The sequence below is a fragment of the Aspergillus campestris genome (genome assembly GCF_002847485.1).
Source record: "Aspergillus campestris IBT 28561 chromosome Unknown P168scaffold_1, whole genome shotgun sequence".
Classification (NCBI taxonomy): Eukaryota; Fungi; Ascomycota; class Eurotiomycetes; order Eurotiales; family Aspergillaceae; genus Aspergillus; species Aspergillus campestris.
The window spans coordinates 2,902,016-2,917,720 of NW_020194336.1; the positions used below are offsets into that span (position 1 = coordinate 2,902,016).

Sequence of the window (15,705 nt, forward strand, 5' to 3'; positions counted from 1 at the left end):
CAATATCTCTCGGATTGACGAACGGGGATGTGCAGCAGAGACGTTATGCCGCCTGACGACCAACGGAATAACAAAATTAAAAGACAAAAAATTGTGACAATAAAAAAAAAGAAAAGGAAGGAAGAAAAAAGTGAAAAGAAAAGATAAAGCACAAGATATATCAAGAGTGACGACAGCGACGGCATTGGCATTTAAATGTATGGGTTCTCTCGTCTTCAACGACTGACTGACTGACTTGGCTGGCTGGCTTGATCGGATTGATCTGGTGTTTGGTCTATTGGCGTGCAGGAGGGCATAGCGTAATATTTATATGATGCAGTTCATGCTTTTATACTTCTGGTAGAGTTGACTTGCTTCGATGTTTGAGATGTTGCTACATAGAGCAGGGGGTTTTTCGTAAACGCTGAAGAAATTCTAAGTAGGTACGGTGGGCGGGATGGATCTGTTCATCTATCAGTAGTTGCTTGGCTGGATCATCCATCTAGATAGTAGACAACTGCCTACAGTAATAACAGAGTCGGCAGTCTCATAAACTGCCCATTCGATAATGCCATTCTAGGATAGCTCCATTCTGACACTATCTAGAGTATATGCCCCCAAGCAAGACACCATGGCAGACACAAGAGTGCCAGAGCGTTGTGATCTAGATCTGATGAATATTTCAGTGATATCTACCTAGTTCTGTTCTATTTTCAAATGATCCTTACTGAGTCTGGTATTGATGTCATTCTCAACTATAAGCGGATGTTGGAGAAATGACCCAGACTTAGGGCTAAAACAGCCCGGCTAAGCTTTCTCCCTGCGCTGTGGATCATGTACCTCACTTACCCGCGTATGAGCAGAGGATTATTTCGATGACTGTCAATGTTTCATTAGTCTGTAGTTGATGGAATTGACCCTGTTGGTTGATCGCGTTCTATCTCCCTCTCTTCCTTGTCAGCCTATACTTCAAGCATACTACACAAGAAAAACCTCCAAATAAACATGACCCTCAAATTCATCATCGTAGGCGCAGGCCTCATCGGCCCCCGACACGCCCAATCCATCCTCTCCAACCCCTCCACCGACCTCGTCGCCCTCATCGACCCCCTCCCCAGCGCCGCAACCACCGCTCAAAAGCTAGGAACAAGCTACTACCCAACAATAGAAGCCACCCTACAAGCAATCCCCAAGCCCGACGCCGCCATAGTCTGCACCCCCAACCACACCCACGTCGCCATCACCAAGCAACTCCTCCTCGCCAACATCCACGTCCTCGTCGAGAAACCCCTCAGCGACAACATCGCCTCAGCCCGCGAGCTCCTCTCTCTCCTAAAGCAACCCCAACACGCCCACCTCAAACTCCTCGTCGGCCACCACAGACGCTTCAACCCCTACGTGCTCAAAACAAAGGAACTCCTCACCTCAAGTGCCACCTCCCTCGGCCACATAATCGCCATAAACGGCCTCTGGACCCTCCTCAAACCAGATTCCTACTTCTCCGCCCCAACCGCCTGGCGCGCCTCCTCCACAACAGGCGGCGGCGTCATCCCCATAAACCTCATCCACGACATCGACATCCTCCACTACCTCCTCGGCCCCATCACCCGCGTGCACGCCGAGCAAACCCCCCGCAACGCACCAACCCCACCGAAGAAGGCGCCGCCCTCACGCTGCGCTTCGCGTCCGGCGCAGTGGGCACATTCCTCGTCTGCGACGCGACGCCCTCCCCGCATAACTTCGAGGCTGGGACCGGCGAGAACCCGCTTATTCCGCGGGTGGAGGGCGGTGGGGCGGATTTTTACCGCATCTTTGGATCCCGGGCGTCGTTGAGTGTGCCGGATATGACGCGGTGGAGTTATGATGGGTGTGGGGAGGGGGGTTGGGGGAGAGGTTGGGGGTGGAGAGGTTTGAGGTTGAGCTGGAGGAGGGGAAGAAGCCGTTTGATGAGCAGGTGAGGCATTTTGTGGATGTTATTTGCGGGAGGGTGGAGGTGGGGTGTTCGGGGGAGGAGGGGTTGAGGGCTTTGGTTGTTTGTGGGGCTGTTAGGGAGTCGTTGCGGACGGGGGGGCCTGTTGATGTTGATGTTGATGTTGGTGCTTTTTAGGCTGGGTTTGGAGTGGTATATCAGTACATATACATAGGTATGGACAGAGAGAAGGAGAGAGCGAGAAGGAGGGTGGCGGGGGGAAACAGTGGAGTAGTTTATTATTGTGTAGCAGCGAGAGGGAAAGCCATACGCCAATCTCGTTATTGATTAACATCTAGTAGACAGAGACAGATCTCGCAGCATGCCGACTGTATATTCAATTCATAAATTTAACTACCAAACCTATATATACAACCACATTCACCCATCCACCCCCTTACCCTGAACAGTCTCCTCAACCCGCTCCACCCCAACTTCGACCCCCCAGCCTCCTCAACATCCCTCCGGAACTGCATCTCGTCCTCGCGCAGCCTAGCAATGACTTCGCCGTGAGCCCGCCAAATCGGCTTATGCTCAAACAGACCATCCATATTCTCAAGCGGAACGCCCTTCGTCTCCGGCACGAAGAAGAACACAAACACGATGGAGAAGATCATCAGCGTCGCGAAGAAAAAGTATACTCCGTAGTCCATCTTGTCGAACATTTGTGGCGTGAAGCGCGAGATGAGGAAGTTCCAGAGCCAGTTGGAGCCTGCTGCGCAGGCTTGTGCTAGGGATCGGATGTTGGGCTCGAACATTTCCTGGGTAATGTGAGTGGTTGTTTATTGGGGTTGAGTAGGTGGACTTACGGAGTTGATTACCCAGGGGGTGCCGTTCCATGAGGGGGTGTAGAATCTGTATGAGTAGGTTAGAGGGATAGATCTAGGAATGCATCCAAAGGGCTGTACGTACACCGTCCACAAGTAGAAGAAAAACATGGCCATAATGCCACCGCCATCCATCTCCGTATTGTCGCTATTCTTGGTATCGGCGATCTTGATATACGCACCGACGATCCACAGACAGATCGAACCGCCGGCCGCACCGACCAGAAGAAGCATCCGTCGGCCCACGTGGTCAATCAGCCAAAGCAGCCAGACGAACGTGACCACGGTCTTGACGACGCCGAAGATACCGGTGGTGAACAGGCTGGTATTGCCGCCCTTCACGCCGATGCTGGCGAAGACGGTAGGGCTGTAGTAGTTTATGGCGTTGATGCCGGAGCCGTTTTGCCACAGGAACAGCATGCTGCCCACAAACAGACGGTACATGATCTTCTTGTTGGTCCAGACCAGCATGAACGGCTTCCAGAATCCCAGACCCATGGTGGTCCGCTGCTCTTCCAGGGCGCGGTCGATCGCTCCGATCTCCTCGACCATGTAGATGTGGTCTTCGGGGAGCTGACGGACCCAGCTGAGACTTTCGATGGCCTCCTCGCGCCGGCCCCGTAGGAACAGCCACCGCGGAGACTCTTTGATGAACAAGGAGCCGCAGATGAGCAGACCTGACGGAATGAGCTGCACTGCAAAGGGAATAATCCACTGTTTGTGGCTGGGGGGCATGGTCGAATCGACCCCATACTGTTAAAGCACCGTCAGCTATGTATTGTTATGGCTTTTGGCAGAGCCTTGTTGACTCTTGCGACTCCCACTTACACAGATCCAGAAGCCCACCAGGCCACCGATTTGCCAACCCAGCTCGTAGACACCGACCAACCGACCCCGAATGGCAGGCGGGGCCAGCTCGGAAATATAGATAGGGGTGATATTCGAGCCTGCTCCCACCCCCAGACCGGCAAGGACACGTCCTCCGTAGATGAGCCCGAGACCGCGGTCACCCGTGGCCCCCAGCATGAGGCCAGCGCCCAGGGTGAAGATCAAGGCGGAGCACATCAGACCCCACTTTCTCCCCCAGAAATGGCCAATGGGGTAGGCGAAGAATGCGCCGAAGAAAGCCCCGGCCTGGTACAGCGACACGATGTTGGCGCTCACCAGGTCTTGCTTCCCCGGGGACATGGCGTCCCAGTTGAACTCTTCCTTGAAAGAGTCAAGCTGGATGGTGGTGCCGATGAAGGCGCTGTCATAGCCGATCATACATGACGTGAACGACGCGACGGCTGCGAGGAGGTAAATCCGCCAGTTGTAGACCTCTTTGGGAGTAGGACGGTCCTCGACCAGCGACAGAACGCCCATTTTGAGTGCACTTGCCCGACCTGGAAGGGCGCGAATATCGAGACCTCCTATGTAATTCCAAGGGCTAGGTATAGACAGGGGTATTGTGAACAGCGCTAGGCTCAGACGGTAGATGTAGATGAAGAACCAAAAGAATGAGAAAAATACCATACGATTGACCGGGCACCAGGTCTAAATAGTATGGGGTGACTTAACGTCACGCTAATTCAGTCCCAGGAGAGAAAATCCGGGGATCACGCAGCGGCGTAAGGATGCGGACAGGGGAGAAGGGGAAGGAAACCCCAGCATGCAATATTCTGGCCAATGTCGTTGGAGAGAGACTAGGGGCGGCAAAACGTATATCTCACTCCCAGAGCCGGAAAACACTATACCACAAGGGAGCGCAGCGCACGCGACTGGGATATAGAAACCTAATTATTGTACAAGTTTCTTGCTCGGGTGACTTCCACGAGATCCAGCCCAAGCTACGCCTTGTCAAGAAATCTCTGCCAAAAGCTGGACGTCTCTCTCCGATCCCGCTCTCGAAGTGGTTGTGGAGACGCAGGAAGGTTGGAGGCCAGAGGTGGAGAACCAGGCCATTAGCATGGTTGAACCGAAGAAGCTAGTAAACCATTCACCAGTCAGGTCCGAGGTTATCGAGTGAATAGCGGCACGGACCATCCTAGGCTGGGCGATACCCCCGGGTCTTCGGCATTTCGCAGCCAAGAGTCAAGGATCCCACGAGATGCATGTCTAACGAGTCCTGGGCCATTGGGTGTCAAATTGCCGGGAAAAGGGCTTCCCCGGCTCTGACATCCTTGTGGCATTCCCCATGGGGGTCAGTTATTAAGCGAGCTTAATGAGGCTTAGGGACGCTTGGCCGGGATAAGAGTTCTCCCCGGCCCTAAAGTTTGTGGTTAAGAGTAGATGGAGCGGATAACTTCCGATCGCACTCCGGATGTTTCATTCTTGATATGCTGGATCTATGTCAGTCAGTGGGGCAACCAGGAAGGAATGATACCCACAGATGGGAGTTGTGTAGACGAGGGCAAAGAGAAAAGAGAGAGAGATCGGCTGAACACTTGAGATGAGGTGCTGCCTCAGGCACCCGCCGTCACGGGCCAGCAAAATGTTTCTCCGCCGCAAACCAGCATTGATTGTTTCTTCAACTTCATCCACTCGGACTGTCCTTATTAGACGAGGTCATTCAATGTTGGAACCCTTAATGGCTATTGTATAATTGTTAAGATCACACCTTAGGCCATTTTGACCAAGTCCCTCAACCTCAATTCTTCTACACCTTCCACTTCTTCCAGCCCTAATTGGTCCCTCTATCATGGCCACATCACAGGTTGCCAACAATGCGCAACCACCGCTTGAAGAGCCCATTACTTGCCCAGACCATCTGGATGGGGTAGCCTATCTATACGGGCACCCATTGATCAACTCTCTCTCGCCACCCCTGCACCAGACCGTCTACAAGAAGCTGGGCCTGAACTGGACGCAGATCCCCCTGTCCAGCGTCACAGGCAAATCAGCCACCTACCCACCGCCATACACCAAATCACCACCAATCGACAAGTACCTGGCGGCAATCCGAGCCAACCCCAAGTTCGTCGGGTCGTCTGTAACGATGCCCTGGAAGGTAGCCATCATGCCTTACCTAGACGAGATGACCGAAGACGCGCAGCAAGCAGGCGCCTGCAACACCATCTTCGTGCGCCGGGGGGCCGGAAACAAGCGCACCTACGTCGGCACCAACACCGACTGCATCGGCATCCGCGAAGCCCTGGTGCAGAACGCCCCAGCTACTCCCGAGGACCCCTTCCGCGGCAAGCCCGCCCTCATCGTCGGCGGCGGCGGCACCGCCCGCACCGCGATCTACGTGATGCGCAAGTGGCTAGGCGCTAGCAAGATCTACATTGTCAATCGCGACAGCGCAGAGGTCGAGGCTATCCTCCGGGAAGACAACCAGCGCAATCCCGACTCCACCAAGGCGCCCCTCATCCACGTCTCTGACCCTGCATCCGCTGCGGCGGCCGACAAGCCCGCGGCCATTGTCTCCGGCATCCCGAACTACCCGCCCAAAACGCCCGAGGAGCTCCGCGCCCGTGAGACCCTGCAGGCCTTTTTGGGATCGCGCCAGCAGTCCGGTGAACCCTTCAAGGGCGTTATCCTCGAGATGTGCTACCACCCTACTCCCTACACCGAGATCGCGGCGCTGGCGTCCGCCACCGGCTGGAAGGTCATCATGGGCACCGAAGCCCTCATCTGGCAGGGTCTGGAGCAAGCGCGACTTTGGACTGATCGGGATATCGTCGCTGTACCGGGCCTGGTGCAGGCTGTCCGCGACATGGTGAGCAGGTCGATTGCAGACCGGACGCCTAAGCTGTCGAAGATGTGATTCTTCTTTGCGCGTTTGTTGCTGACCTTACGTACTCATGATTCTCGTGTATAGCATACCCTAGAGCATTGATGTGATAGAATGATTCTTAAATGTCAAATAAAGCATATCTTTCTTTATCATTGTATTCGTTTTGTAACTGCCAAGTCTTTGACCAAGATTGTCAATGTAGGCTACTGATCACGCCCCAGGCCGCGTGTACTCGAGCTCACGCACCCGACGCCATACCTCCCGCACCGTTCTCTCCTGCGACTGTCGCCCTGTCTCTGTCGACGACGGACCAGCCGGTCTTGAACATATTAGTGTTATCCTGTTTCCTCATACATATATATGAAAACATACCGAATAGCCAGATACAGCCGACTCCCCAACCTGAAATTCTCAATCGGAGCCGTCATCGGATCCTCAGGAGGGTTAGCCGTAGTGACAAGCCCACCCGCTTCAAGCAAAATAGCAATACCCGCCGCAACATCCCTATCCAATATAAATCAACCACTCATCAAAACGCAAAAAAAGAGGAGAAAACATACCACTCCCAACACCCCCCCTCCCACCAAATATCAAACGACCCCATAGCAGTATACGCCAAATCCAACGTCGCGCTACCGAGGCTCCGCACGCCATGCACCATGCCACCCTTGCCATCACGCCCACCAGCCTCAGTAGCCATGTTCATGAAACTCTCAACCTTGCGGTGCATGTTTCCGTCGGGAACGTCGCGGCGGTCTTTGCCCCACTCGCAGGAAAAGATGCATTGCCTGGGGGCGTTGGATGGTAAGGGCGGGATGGACGGATTGCGGATGAGAGGGAGGCGGCGCTTTTCGTTGAGCCAGGCGCCGCGGTTGGCGCAGGATGAGAAGAGCTGGTCTTGGAAGGGGGAGTAGATTACGCCGATTAGGGGGCGGTGGTTGACGATGAAGGCTATGGAGACGCAGAACATGGGGAAGAGGTGGGTGAAGTTGACTGTTCCTGTTGGATTCTGTAAGGTACTGACTGACTGGTCGGGAGGGTTTGGTGATTGGAGATGGGATTGACGTACCGTCTAATGGGTCGACGCACCATGTTGGATGCTCGTCGATGAGGTATTCGCGCGACTGGCTTTTGGCGTATGTTTCTTCTCCTAGGAATCTGTGGTATCCATTAAATGAGATTGGTTGTTTTTTGCGGAGGGACAGTAAAGACTGACTTGTGCGCAGGATATTTATCATGGATCGCAGTCTTGATGAAAGACTCCACATCTTCCAGAGTGATTATTAGTTTGTGTGTGAGATACCGGATTTTGGTGTAGAACCTTCGTCTGTCTGAGTCACAATGTCGACTGAACTGTCCTTTTCCTCGAACTGGTTGTCGCCGTCTCCAATTCGTCTCTCGACACTGGCCAGCAGCATCTCGCCGGCTTTGCGGCCTAGATCGACCGCGAAGGTGTAGATCTCATCTAGCTGATCTTGGGAGAACTCGGTCACGGCCATGATAAGATGCAGGCTAGCGGTGGTGTTGTTCAACGGTGATCGTACTCTGCAGGGTGTTATCACGCGACGACAATCAGAGAAAGGAGACGAGGTGCTCTGAGCAAGTCTTTGGAAGGAAAGACCAGACTTGGAAATGCAAATCAACGCTCTGGAGGTTTGAGCGTCCGTGGATAACCGCCGCTGATCTGGAGTCGTCTCCACTTCGCTTTACATGGCTAGGGGTGTTGTTCTGAGTGACTCAATCGGGGGTTTTCCGAGATTGATATTAAGATGTCGACATGCTATACACTATTTCAAATGCAGTGCCCAGAAGTATCTTACAAGCTTCTGTCATTCTCTTCTTGATGGCAATATATTTTGAAATAATAATCAGTGGTTATAACGCAGTGATGCAGTACGGATGTATGAATCAGATGGCGGATGTACGCTTAGCCGGCCACCTTCTCCACTGTTCTTCTACAATATCCATCCGGTTTATCTTAACCATGGTTGGGCCAACAGTAACTTGCTCTGCAGAGTAATACTAAAAGTAGACACTGTATATTCAGCCACTATCTCTACCTATAGTTAGCATATTCGTATATCCGAACAGGAAGCGGAATCGACAGAATGTCAACTATATCATACTCAACAACGTATAGAACTATATCAACCCTAAATACTCCATATCATCATCCACTCTTACTCTACACAACGTTGCTACCTTGAATAACTACACATCGAACAATTCCCCACCGATCTCTCTCCTCTAACCAAAGATAAACAACAAATAATCAATAAATCAATAAGATGCCCCCCTCAATCCTCCTCATAAACGGCCCCAACCTCAACCTCCTCGGCACCCGCGAACCCACCACCTACGGCACCACCACCCTCACCGACATCGAAAGCAGCAGCAAAGCCCATGCCGCCTCACTAGGCGCCTCGCTCATCACCTTCCAATCCAACCACGAAGGCGCCATCGTCGACCGCATCCAAGCCGCCCGCACCCACATGGACGCCATCATCATCAACCCCGGCGCCTTCACGCATACCTCCGTCGCCATCCGCGATGCGCTTCTCGCGGTTGATATCCCCTTTGTCGAGCTGCATGTGAGTAATGTCCATGCGCGGGAGCCTTGGCGTCGCCATAGCTATTTGAGTGATAAGGCGGCGGGTGTCATTGTTGGATTGGGGGTGTTTGGGTATAAGGTTGCGGTGGAGTATGTGGTTGGGAAATTTGGGGGGAAGAGGGAGGGGAGGGCGGTTTTGTGATTGTTTTGCATATACATCTGTCGCTATAATTATGATTTTTGAAGACTGTTATCTTCTGTAATAGGCTAGGGGGATGCAATGTGTAGTATCTTATTGGGTATCTCTAATAGACCGTTGCGAAATGTACAAGCATTCCAACTTTGTATGGAATACTCCGTCGCCACTAAATCATGGCCGGAAATGGAAGTTCACGTTACTTTCGCCTGAGGTAACATGATCACTATCTTTCAACAGTCGCTTAAGACAGAAAAATCAGGGCTTGGCCATCAAGAAGGGTCCACCTGATGTGTATACGGATAGAACTCAGGAATCCCAGCATCAGGCACGAATCCCAGATTCTGCATAAACTCCGGCTGGTTATCAGCGCTGCATCAGCCATATATTAGCTTGTACTCATTTGAATAATGTTCTAACGAGGAAGCTCACTGTTCTGTCCCATCAAGGGATGCTAGCTCATCAAACAATGCGTCCAAATCAGGGGCGATTCGCTGTCTTTGGAGAGATCCGTATCCGTCAACGCCTACGAAGGCGCCGAGGTTAAGGTTGGGTTCGGTGAAAGGTGTGGGGTATTGAGGTTCATTTCTGTGGAATTGGGTTGCTGTGTCGGGTATAGCCATTGGCGTTTCGTTCGACGGTTTTTCAGATATAGATGCACGGTGGCGGCTTTCCTTTGGGGATCCATGCACGTTTAGCGAAGGCGTGGGCGTTGATAAAGATAACGGTATGTTTCCTTCGGTGTTTCTCGGTGTTCTCATCCATAGATTGGCTATGAGTGACTCTGGGGTAGCGAGGTCTCTGCGGCTCTCGTTCGTCATTTGCGTGCTTCGTGACGGATTGATGGAGATATTAGTTGTGGCTTGAGGTATGACAGTAGAGTTATCCGAGGGTACATGAGGGTGAGTTTCCTCTCGAGTCCTTGTGAGAGCCATGGTTTCTGATATTGGCGGTTGTTCCGGGGGCGTCAGAATTGGAATGGTATTCTTTGGATCTGCCCATACTGCTGACAAGCGGGACAAGAAAGATTGAAGTTCTTTCTTTAACTCTGGCTCAGCTTCAGAGAAAAGAGTGGTTTGTAGGGTGCTGAAACTCAGCATCATTCCGAATGTCGGACACGTCGCTGCAAGACTGTAATTATTTACGTAGGTCTGGAGCAGTAGCAGTAACCTTCTGGCGCTTTCCGTAGCACCCTTCGTATATGATGACTCTAGACTGTTCCCATCGCTCTCTTGGAGGGCGACATGGGTGCTCAGTATTGTAGCAACGCTCTCGTGCATCACTTCCAGGCCAAAGATATGTGGTGAGCCCACTTTGGCAGGGTTCTGTAGATCGACGCGGTAGCTCTTCGAAAGCGCGGACGCCCACGATTGCAGCTGCCGCTGGAGTGCCTCAAGCTGTGGTAGGGCGACGGCTGGGCTTTGCCGTAAACAGCAAAGTTCATTCAAAATACACATCAGCGAGACCAAACGATTGAACGTGCTTAGAGCAAGGAGAGGCCCCCTGTGGAATGAACCACGCGATGGTTCGCCTGGTTGGAGGCCGGTCTGGTCCTCCCATGGGTGCCACTCTTCCAAGCCATCTTCGTTGATCAAACCAATTTTCGCCACATCATCCTTCCGCATGGAGGGAACCTGGCCAGTCTGCATAGATATCAATGATTCCAGGACAAAACAGCCCAAGAGAACATGTTTGGTACGCGGAGAAGCCTTGCCGTCTCGATTCGCGCCCTGTCCCTGAAGAAAATCTAGCCCTGAAAAGCGTGCAATTCGAACAGCTTGTCCTACAAGAATCCAGGATGTCATCCACTTGTGTTGGCCAAACTTCACGAGGGACAAGATCAATAATGCCTGCACATGACCGATCTCATAAGCGTCACTCTCGTCAGGGATTAGGCTTTTGGCTGTGGTATATAACACATTACAGTCCAGTCGACTGCGAGCGCCAGTCTTTGAGATTGATGTCTCTTGAATAGAAGCAAGGGCCAAAGCGGCCCATAGAGCAGCATAATCTCCGGAACCAGGGGATGAGGGATCGACCGGCGCGTCGTCTTCAGAATGGCGAAATGCAGTGCGAAGTATGTCATGTTTCTCAAGTATAGGAAACCAGCATTGTGTGTAGGAAAAGTATATGTCAAGCAAAGGCCATACATTGGAAGGAAGTTTGAGTGGTGTTGAATGGTGGTCAGCTCGGAGAGGTGAAAGCTGGGATGGGGGGTCAATCGTCACTTCAGCATCCATGGTTTGACTGCCACAATCACGAGTCATGCATGGAGGAAGCCTGGCAGTGGATGCAGTACTCGGTGTTTTGGCGGGAGAAAGCCCAGATGTAGTCAATGCTTCTCCTTCATATACTTGTATCTGGGGCAAGTGCCATTCGAGGGCGTTGGAAGCCAGCGCACTGCTCCCTGCATCAGAGGGAGAGTCATTATCTCCCGGAATGTGATCGCTCTTGTCCAACTCCTCTTCTGGCTGTTCCAAGGATAAAATCATCTTCTCAATATCCTTCAACATAGCGCTATTCTTGAACGAAGAAAGGAGGGTATCCGACGCCTCCGTTTCTTTACCCATCGACGCTAAATGACTCGGTAAATTGGCCGTCTTCAACAACGCCCGAACCACATCCTCGCTCCCCTGTATCTTGCAAAATACAAGACCCCATAGTAATTCGAGCGAGCGAATATACCCCGTCGGCAGGCCCCTCTTCTTCGGATTTGCTTTGTATGTACACGGGCGCGATAACGAAGCGCATGTCGAGCACACCGGTTTGACGCCGTCGCACTTGTCTTTCTTCGAACGACAGCTGTCGCAAGCACGCGACACTCGCTGACGTTTGGGATTCGAGACCGAGTCATCTGCAGCGCGATTCAATTTGCCGCTGTCGTCGTCCCCTGTTAATCGCCGTTTGGATCTGCTGCTGCCCCTTGCGGTGTGGCGCGTGTCGCCGGTCATGGTCGTCTGTACAACGGCCCGCTTGACTGTTCTAGATGCACGTTCATCTTCCGATCATGCCATCGAAATGAACGTTTTGCCGGCGACGCATCTAAAGGAATGCGATCGAGAGCGGCCCCACCTCTTAGGGTAAGGGTACAGAGAGGTGGTCAACGGAAGGGCATTGATTAATTGAGGATCCCAAAAGACACCAGTGTCGAAATGTCAAATGACAAGCGATGATAATAGAGATCTGTGAACAGAGAGAATTACTGGGAGAAAATCATGAGGGGAAAGTCGGGGAAAAACCATTATGACCAACATCAATCCGCTGAATCGTCGGCATCCCCCGTGGGGAACGGGAAATTACCGAACTGCTCCACAACGCGACACTCGAGCCAGGCAATGGACAAGCTGACCGGCTGAGCCTTTTCCCGCACAAGTCTGACTTCCCCGCGGAAGCGCCGAGGTCAGAGCAAATTCCTTTGGCTGCGCTGTGTGGTGTGATTCGGTACATTGTGGTTTCTTGGATACTTCGCACACCCCACAACAGCACATCCTTCAAAGTCTCCATTGTCCTTATTACAGGATTAGATTGTCAGAAACCCTCATGCTATGACACAATCTCTTTTGAATCAACGGCCATTCACACATGCGACGCGCCCTTTGTCGGCTCTCCATGGTTCGCGGCTCGAAAGGCTTCGCGACTGCGCATTTCGTGGCCTGTGACGTTCTAATGTACATCTAACCGACGACGCAGTCTCAACTCCGGTCATGTCCATTCTGGTGAAGCCGGTCAAACGAAAGCTACATGAGTTAGAGGGATTGGAGGAGCAAAATAGAAGACGTTTCGCGCAAGGGCATGATGTGTACAACGCGACGCCCCTAATCAGTGCTCGCAGCATCGCGGGGGTTCTCTCCCATGATGAGTCCTTCTGCGTGACAGCTACAGAGCCCGAAACCCAGAGAGGTACAAACTCCAATCGTACATCGCAGGGCAGCCTGGAGAGGTCGTTCCATACCAATCGCAAATTTACTCCGAACTCGTCCATCGTTCTTATCGGAATCAGAGGCACGGGCAAATCCAGTCTGGCGGTCATCCTGGCAGCCACATCGGGACGTCGCTTGATAGACGCAGACCGATACTTCCAGCATGTGACGGGACACTCGCGCGCCACGTTCAAAAAATCATTCGGTCTGACAGAATATCGCCGTCAAGATGCGAGGGTCATGGAGTCGGTGTTGGCGGAACATAGCGAGGGTTGGGTAATTGTGTGCGGACCTGGATTTATGGAACGGAGTGGGCAGATGCTGCTTAGAGAGTACGCAAAAACCCATCCGGTGATCCATATCGTTCGAGATCCAGAGAGTATTCAATCTTACCTTAAAGCGTGGGATTCGAACAAGATCCGTCGCTTCCTGGAACTCTCTGGTCCGATCTATCGGGACTGTTCCAATTTCGAATTTTTCAATATCTCGGAAAGGACTATCAGAGACGGACCTCATACACTACTAGATCTAGAGGTCAATCAGCGGCATCAACCCGTCACTCCTTTCTTGACGCTCAAACGGCTGCAGCGGGATTTCCTCCGCTTCATCGCATTCGCTACTGGTGACCCCACCGATCTGAGCAATCATCTGGCGTCGTTCCCCCTGTCAATGCAGCCAGTCGAGACGCGAACGTTCACCTACGCAGTGAGCGTGCCGATTTCTTCGTTCTTCGAGCGTGATTTGGACATCGAGGACTTGGAGTCCACTGCGGACGCATTCGAGTTGAAGGTTGACGTGGGGAAGACATCTACCGGAGACGATCCAACCTATGAAGACAGGATCAGCCACATCGTAGCCATGATCAGACGGAACATAGTCGTGCCCCTGATTTACCATGTCGATAGTAACCTCGGGTCCGGTGCGCAGCAAACGGAGGACCCACGCCGCCCAGCCGAGCAGTATCTGAACTTAGTACAGCACGGCTTACGATTAGCACCCGAGTTCCTGACCGTCGACCTTTCGTACGACAATGCCCTTCTAATGCAGATAATCTCCTCCAAAGGATCAAGCAAAGTGATCGGCCATTACGCAGCTTTGGAATCCCGCCCCGGAGGCTGGGACAACGCCGAGTTTCAGACGATGTACGAACGAGCTCAACAGCTCGGCTGCGACATGGTCCGATTGACCCAGCCAGCAGCATCAATAGAGGACAATTTCTCCGTCGAACGCTTCCGCCACCGCATCACGTCCCTTCCAACACCATCATTACCTCTCATCGCATACAACTCCGGCTCCCTAGGCCGACTATCATGCTGCTTCAACCCAATCCTAACCCCCGTCGTGCACCAGTCCCTCGCGCCCGAGATCCACACCAAGGGACTACCGTGCATCACGCTACGCGAGGCGCAAGGGGCCCTCTACACCTCATTCGCGCTGGACCCCATGCAGTTCTTCGTCTTCGGCGCAAACATCACATACAGCTTATCCCCCGCGATGCACAACGCCGCATACAGAGCCTCCGGACTACCCCACACATACAACCTCCACCAGTCGTCCTCGCTGCGCGGTCTCAACGAGCTGGTCGAGAACCCCCATTTCGGAGGCACGAGCGTCAGTCTACCGTACAAGACAGAGGTCATCCCACTCCTCCACTCGATGTCGCCCCACGCGCGCGCCATAGGGGCTGTCAACACTTTAATTCCCATCCGCAAATTCACAGACACCACAGACACGGAGGGCTCGTCGCTGTACATGGAGAAAAGCCGCGCGGGGCCGATCAAGGCTCTCCACGGAGACAACACCGACTGGATCGGCATGTGCAACTGTTTCCGGAGGGGCCTCTCCCCAGCGAATGCAATCCGGCCTTCGTCTACAGGCGTGGTAATCGGCGCAGGCGGCATGGCTCGCGCAGCCGTATACTCCATGATTCACCTGGGGGTGCAGAACATTTTCGTCTGGAACCGCACGGTTGCCAATGCGGAGAAACTCGCCTACCACTATAACCGACAGAATCTCCGCAGTACCAGCGCAAACGGGTCTTCAGAGGGCGCCAGAATCCACATCCTGCACTCGCTAGACGACCCCTGGCCAGAGAAGTACAAACAGCCAACCGTCATCTGCTCCTGCATCCCGCAGCACAGCATTGGTAACCAGCCGGCGCCGAACTTTGAGATCCCGTCGCAGTGGCTGGAGAGTCCCACTGGTGGAGTAGTCGTCGAGGTATGTCTCCAGCTTCAGCTAGAGTACCGTTCAACCCAATACTAACTAACATACAAATAGCTCGCCTACAAACCTCTCTACTCCCCTCTAATCAAACAAATGCGAGCCCTCTCGCACCGCGGCTGGGTCACCCTCGACGGGCTGGACGTGCTCCCGGAGCAAGGGTTCGCGCAGTTTGAGCTCTTCACTGGGCGGAGGGCTCCTAGGCGGTTGATGCGGGCTGTTGTGCTGCAGGAGTATAAGGGGGAGGAGGGGCAGTATTTCCAGAGTGCCATACAGAGCAGGTTGGAGAATTTGGATGGGCAGCCGACGTGATCCATTGCCT

General features: G+C 53.0%; 7 protein-coding genes across 7 annotated transcripts; 4 read left to right on the forward strand and 3 right to left on the reverse strand.

Moving 5' to 3' along the window:
- Positions 1-984: 984 nt before the first annotated feature.
- Positions 985-1,812, forward strand: P168DRAFT_314775 (Gfo/Idh/MocA family protein; the record flags this gene model as incomplete). The annotated part of the gene is made up of 1 exon (XM_024839830.1): positions 985-1,812. The coding sequence occupies one exon, from the start codon at positions 985-987 to the stop codon at positions 1,810-1,812; it is 828 nt and encodes a 275-aa protein (XP_024697310.1).
- Positions 1,813-2,024: 212 nt separating this feature from the next.
- P168DRAFT_323793 (sugar porter family MFS transporter) lies at positions 2,025-4,209 on the reverse strand (the record flags this gene model as incomplete). The annotated part of the gene is made up of 5 exons (XM_024840735.1): positions 3,604-4,209; positions 2,861-3,528; positions 2,758-2,803; positions 2,350-2,709; positions 2,025-2,051 (listed from the first exon to the last, which is right to left on the reverse strand). Exons 1-5 carry the CDS (start codon positions 4,138-4,140, stop codon positions 2,025-2,027), a joined length of 1,638 nt encoding a protein of 545 aa, XP_024697311.1. The 5' UTR covers positions 4,141-4,209.
- A 1,246-nt stretch (positions 4,210-5,455) lies between these two features.
- On the forward strand, positions 5,456-6,523 carry P168DRAFT_301364 (shikimate dehydrogenase family protein; the record flags this gene model as incomplete). The annotated part of the gene is made up of 1 exon (XM_024838519.1): positions 5,456-6,523. One exon carries the CDS (start codon positions 5,456-5,458, stop codon positions 6,521-6,523), a length of 1,068 nt encoding a protein of 355 aa, XP_024697312.1.
- Positions 6,524-6,703: 180 nt separating this feature from the next.
- Positions 6,704-7,992, reverse strand: P168DRAFT_314778 (inositol monophosphatase family protein; the record flags this gene model as incomplete). The annotated part of the gene is made up of 6 exons (XM_024839831.1): positions 6,704-6,812; positions 6,866-6,997; positions 7,054-7,492; positions 7,563-7,651; positions 7,710-7,761; positions 7,815-7,992. The coding sequence occupies 6 exons, from the start codon at positions 7,990-7,992 to the stop codon at positions 6,704-6,706; spliced, it is 999 nt and encodes a 332-aa protein (XP_024697313.1).
- Positions 7,993-8,781: 789 nt separating this feature from the next.
- Positions 8,782-9,246, forward strand: P168DRAFT_314779 (type II 3-dehydroquinate dehydratase; the record flags this gene model as incomplete). Its single annotated transcript, XM_024839832.1, has 1 exon — positions 8,782-9,246. The coding sequence occupies one exon, from the start codon at positions 8,782-8,784 to the stop codon at positions 9,244-9,246; it is 465 nt and encodes a 154-aa protein (XP_024697314.1).
- Positions 9,247-9,464: 218 nt separating this feature from the next.
- On the reverse strand, positions 9,465-12,544 carry P168DRAFT_301365 (putative C6 transcription factor QutA). Its single transcript, XM_024838520.1, has 2 exons — positions 9,673-12,544; positions 9,465-9,612 (listed from the first exon to the last, which is right to left on the reverse strand). Exons 1-2 carry the CDS (start codon positions 12,189-12,191, stop codon positions 9,513-9,515), a joined length of 2,619 nt encoding a protein of 872 aa, XP_024697315.1. The 5' UTR covers positions 12,192-12,544; the 3' UTR covers positions 9,465-9,512.
- Positions 12,545-12,944: 400 nt separating this feature from the next.
- P168DRAFT_230450 (putative quinate pathway repressor protein QutR) lies at positions 12,945-15,695 on the forward strand (the record flags this gene model as incomplete). The annotated part of the gene is made up of 2 exons (XM_024833236.1): positions 12,945-15,380; positions 15,441-15,695. The coding sequence occupies 2 exons, from the start codon at positions 12,945-12,947 to the stop codon at positions 15,693-15,695; spliced, it is 2,691 nt and encodes an 896-aa protein (XP_024697316.1).
- Between the last annotated feature and the right edge of the window lie 10 nt (positions 15,696-15,705).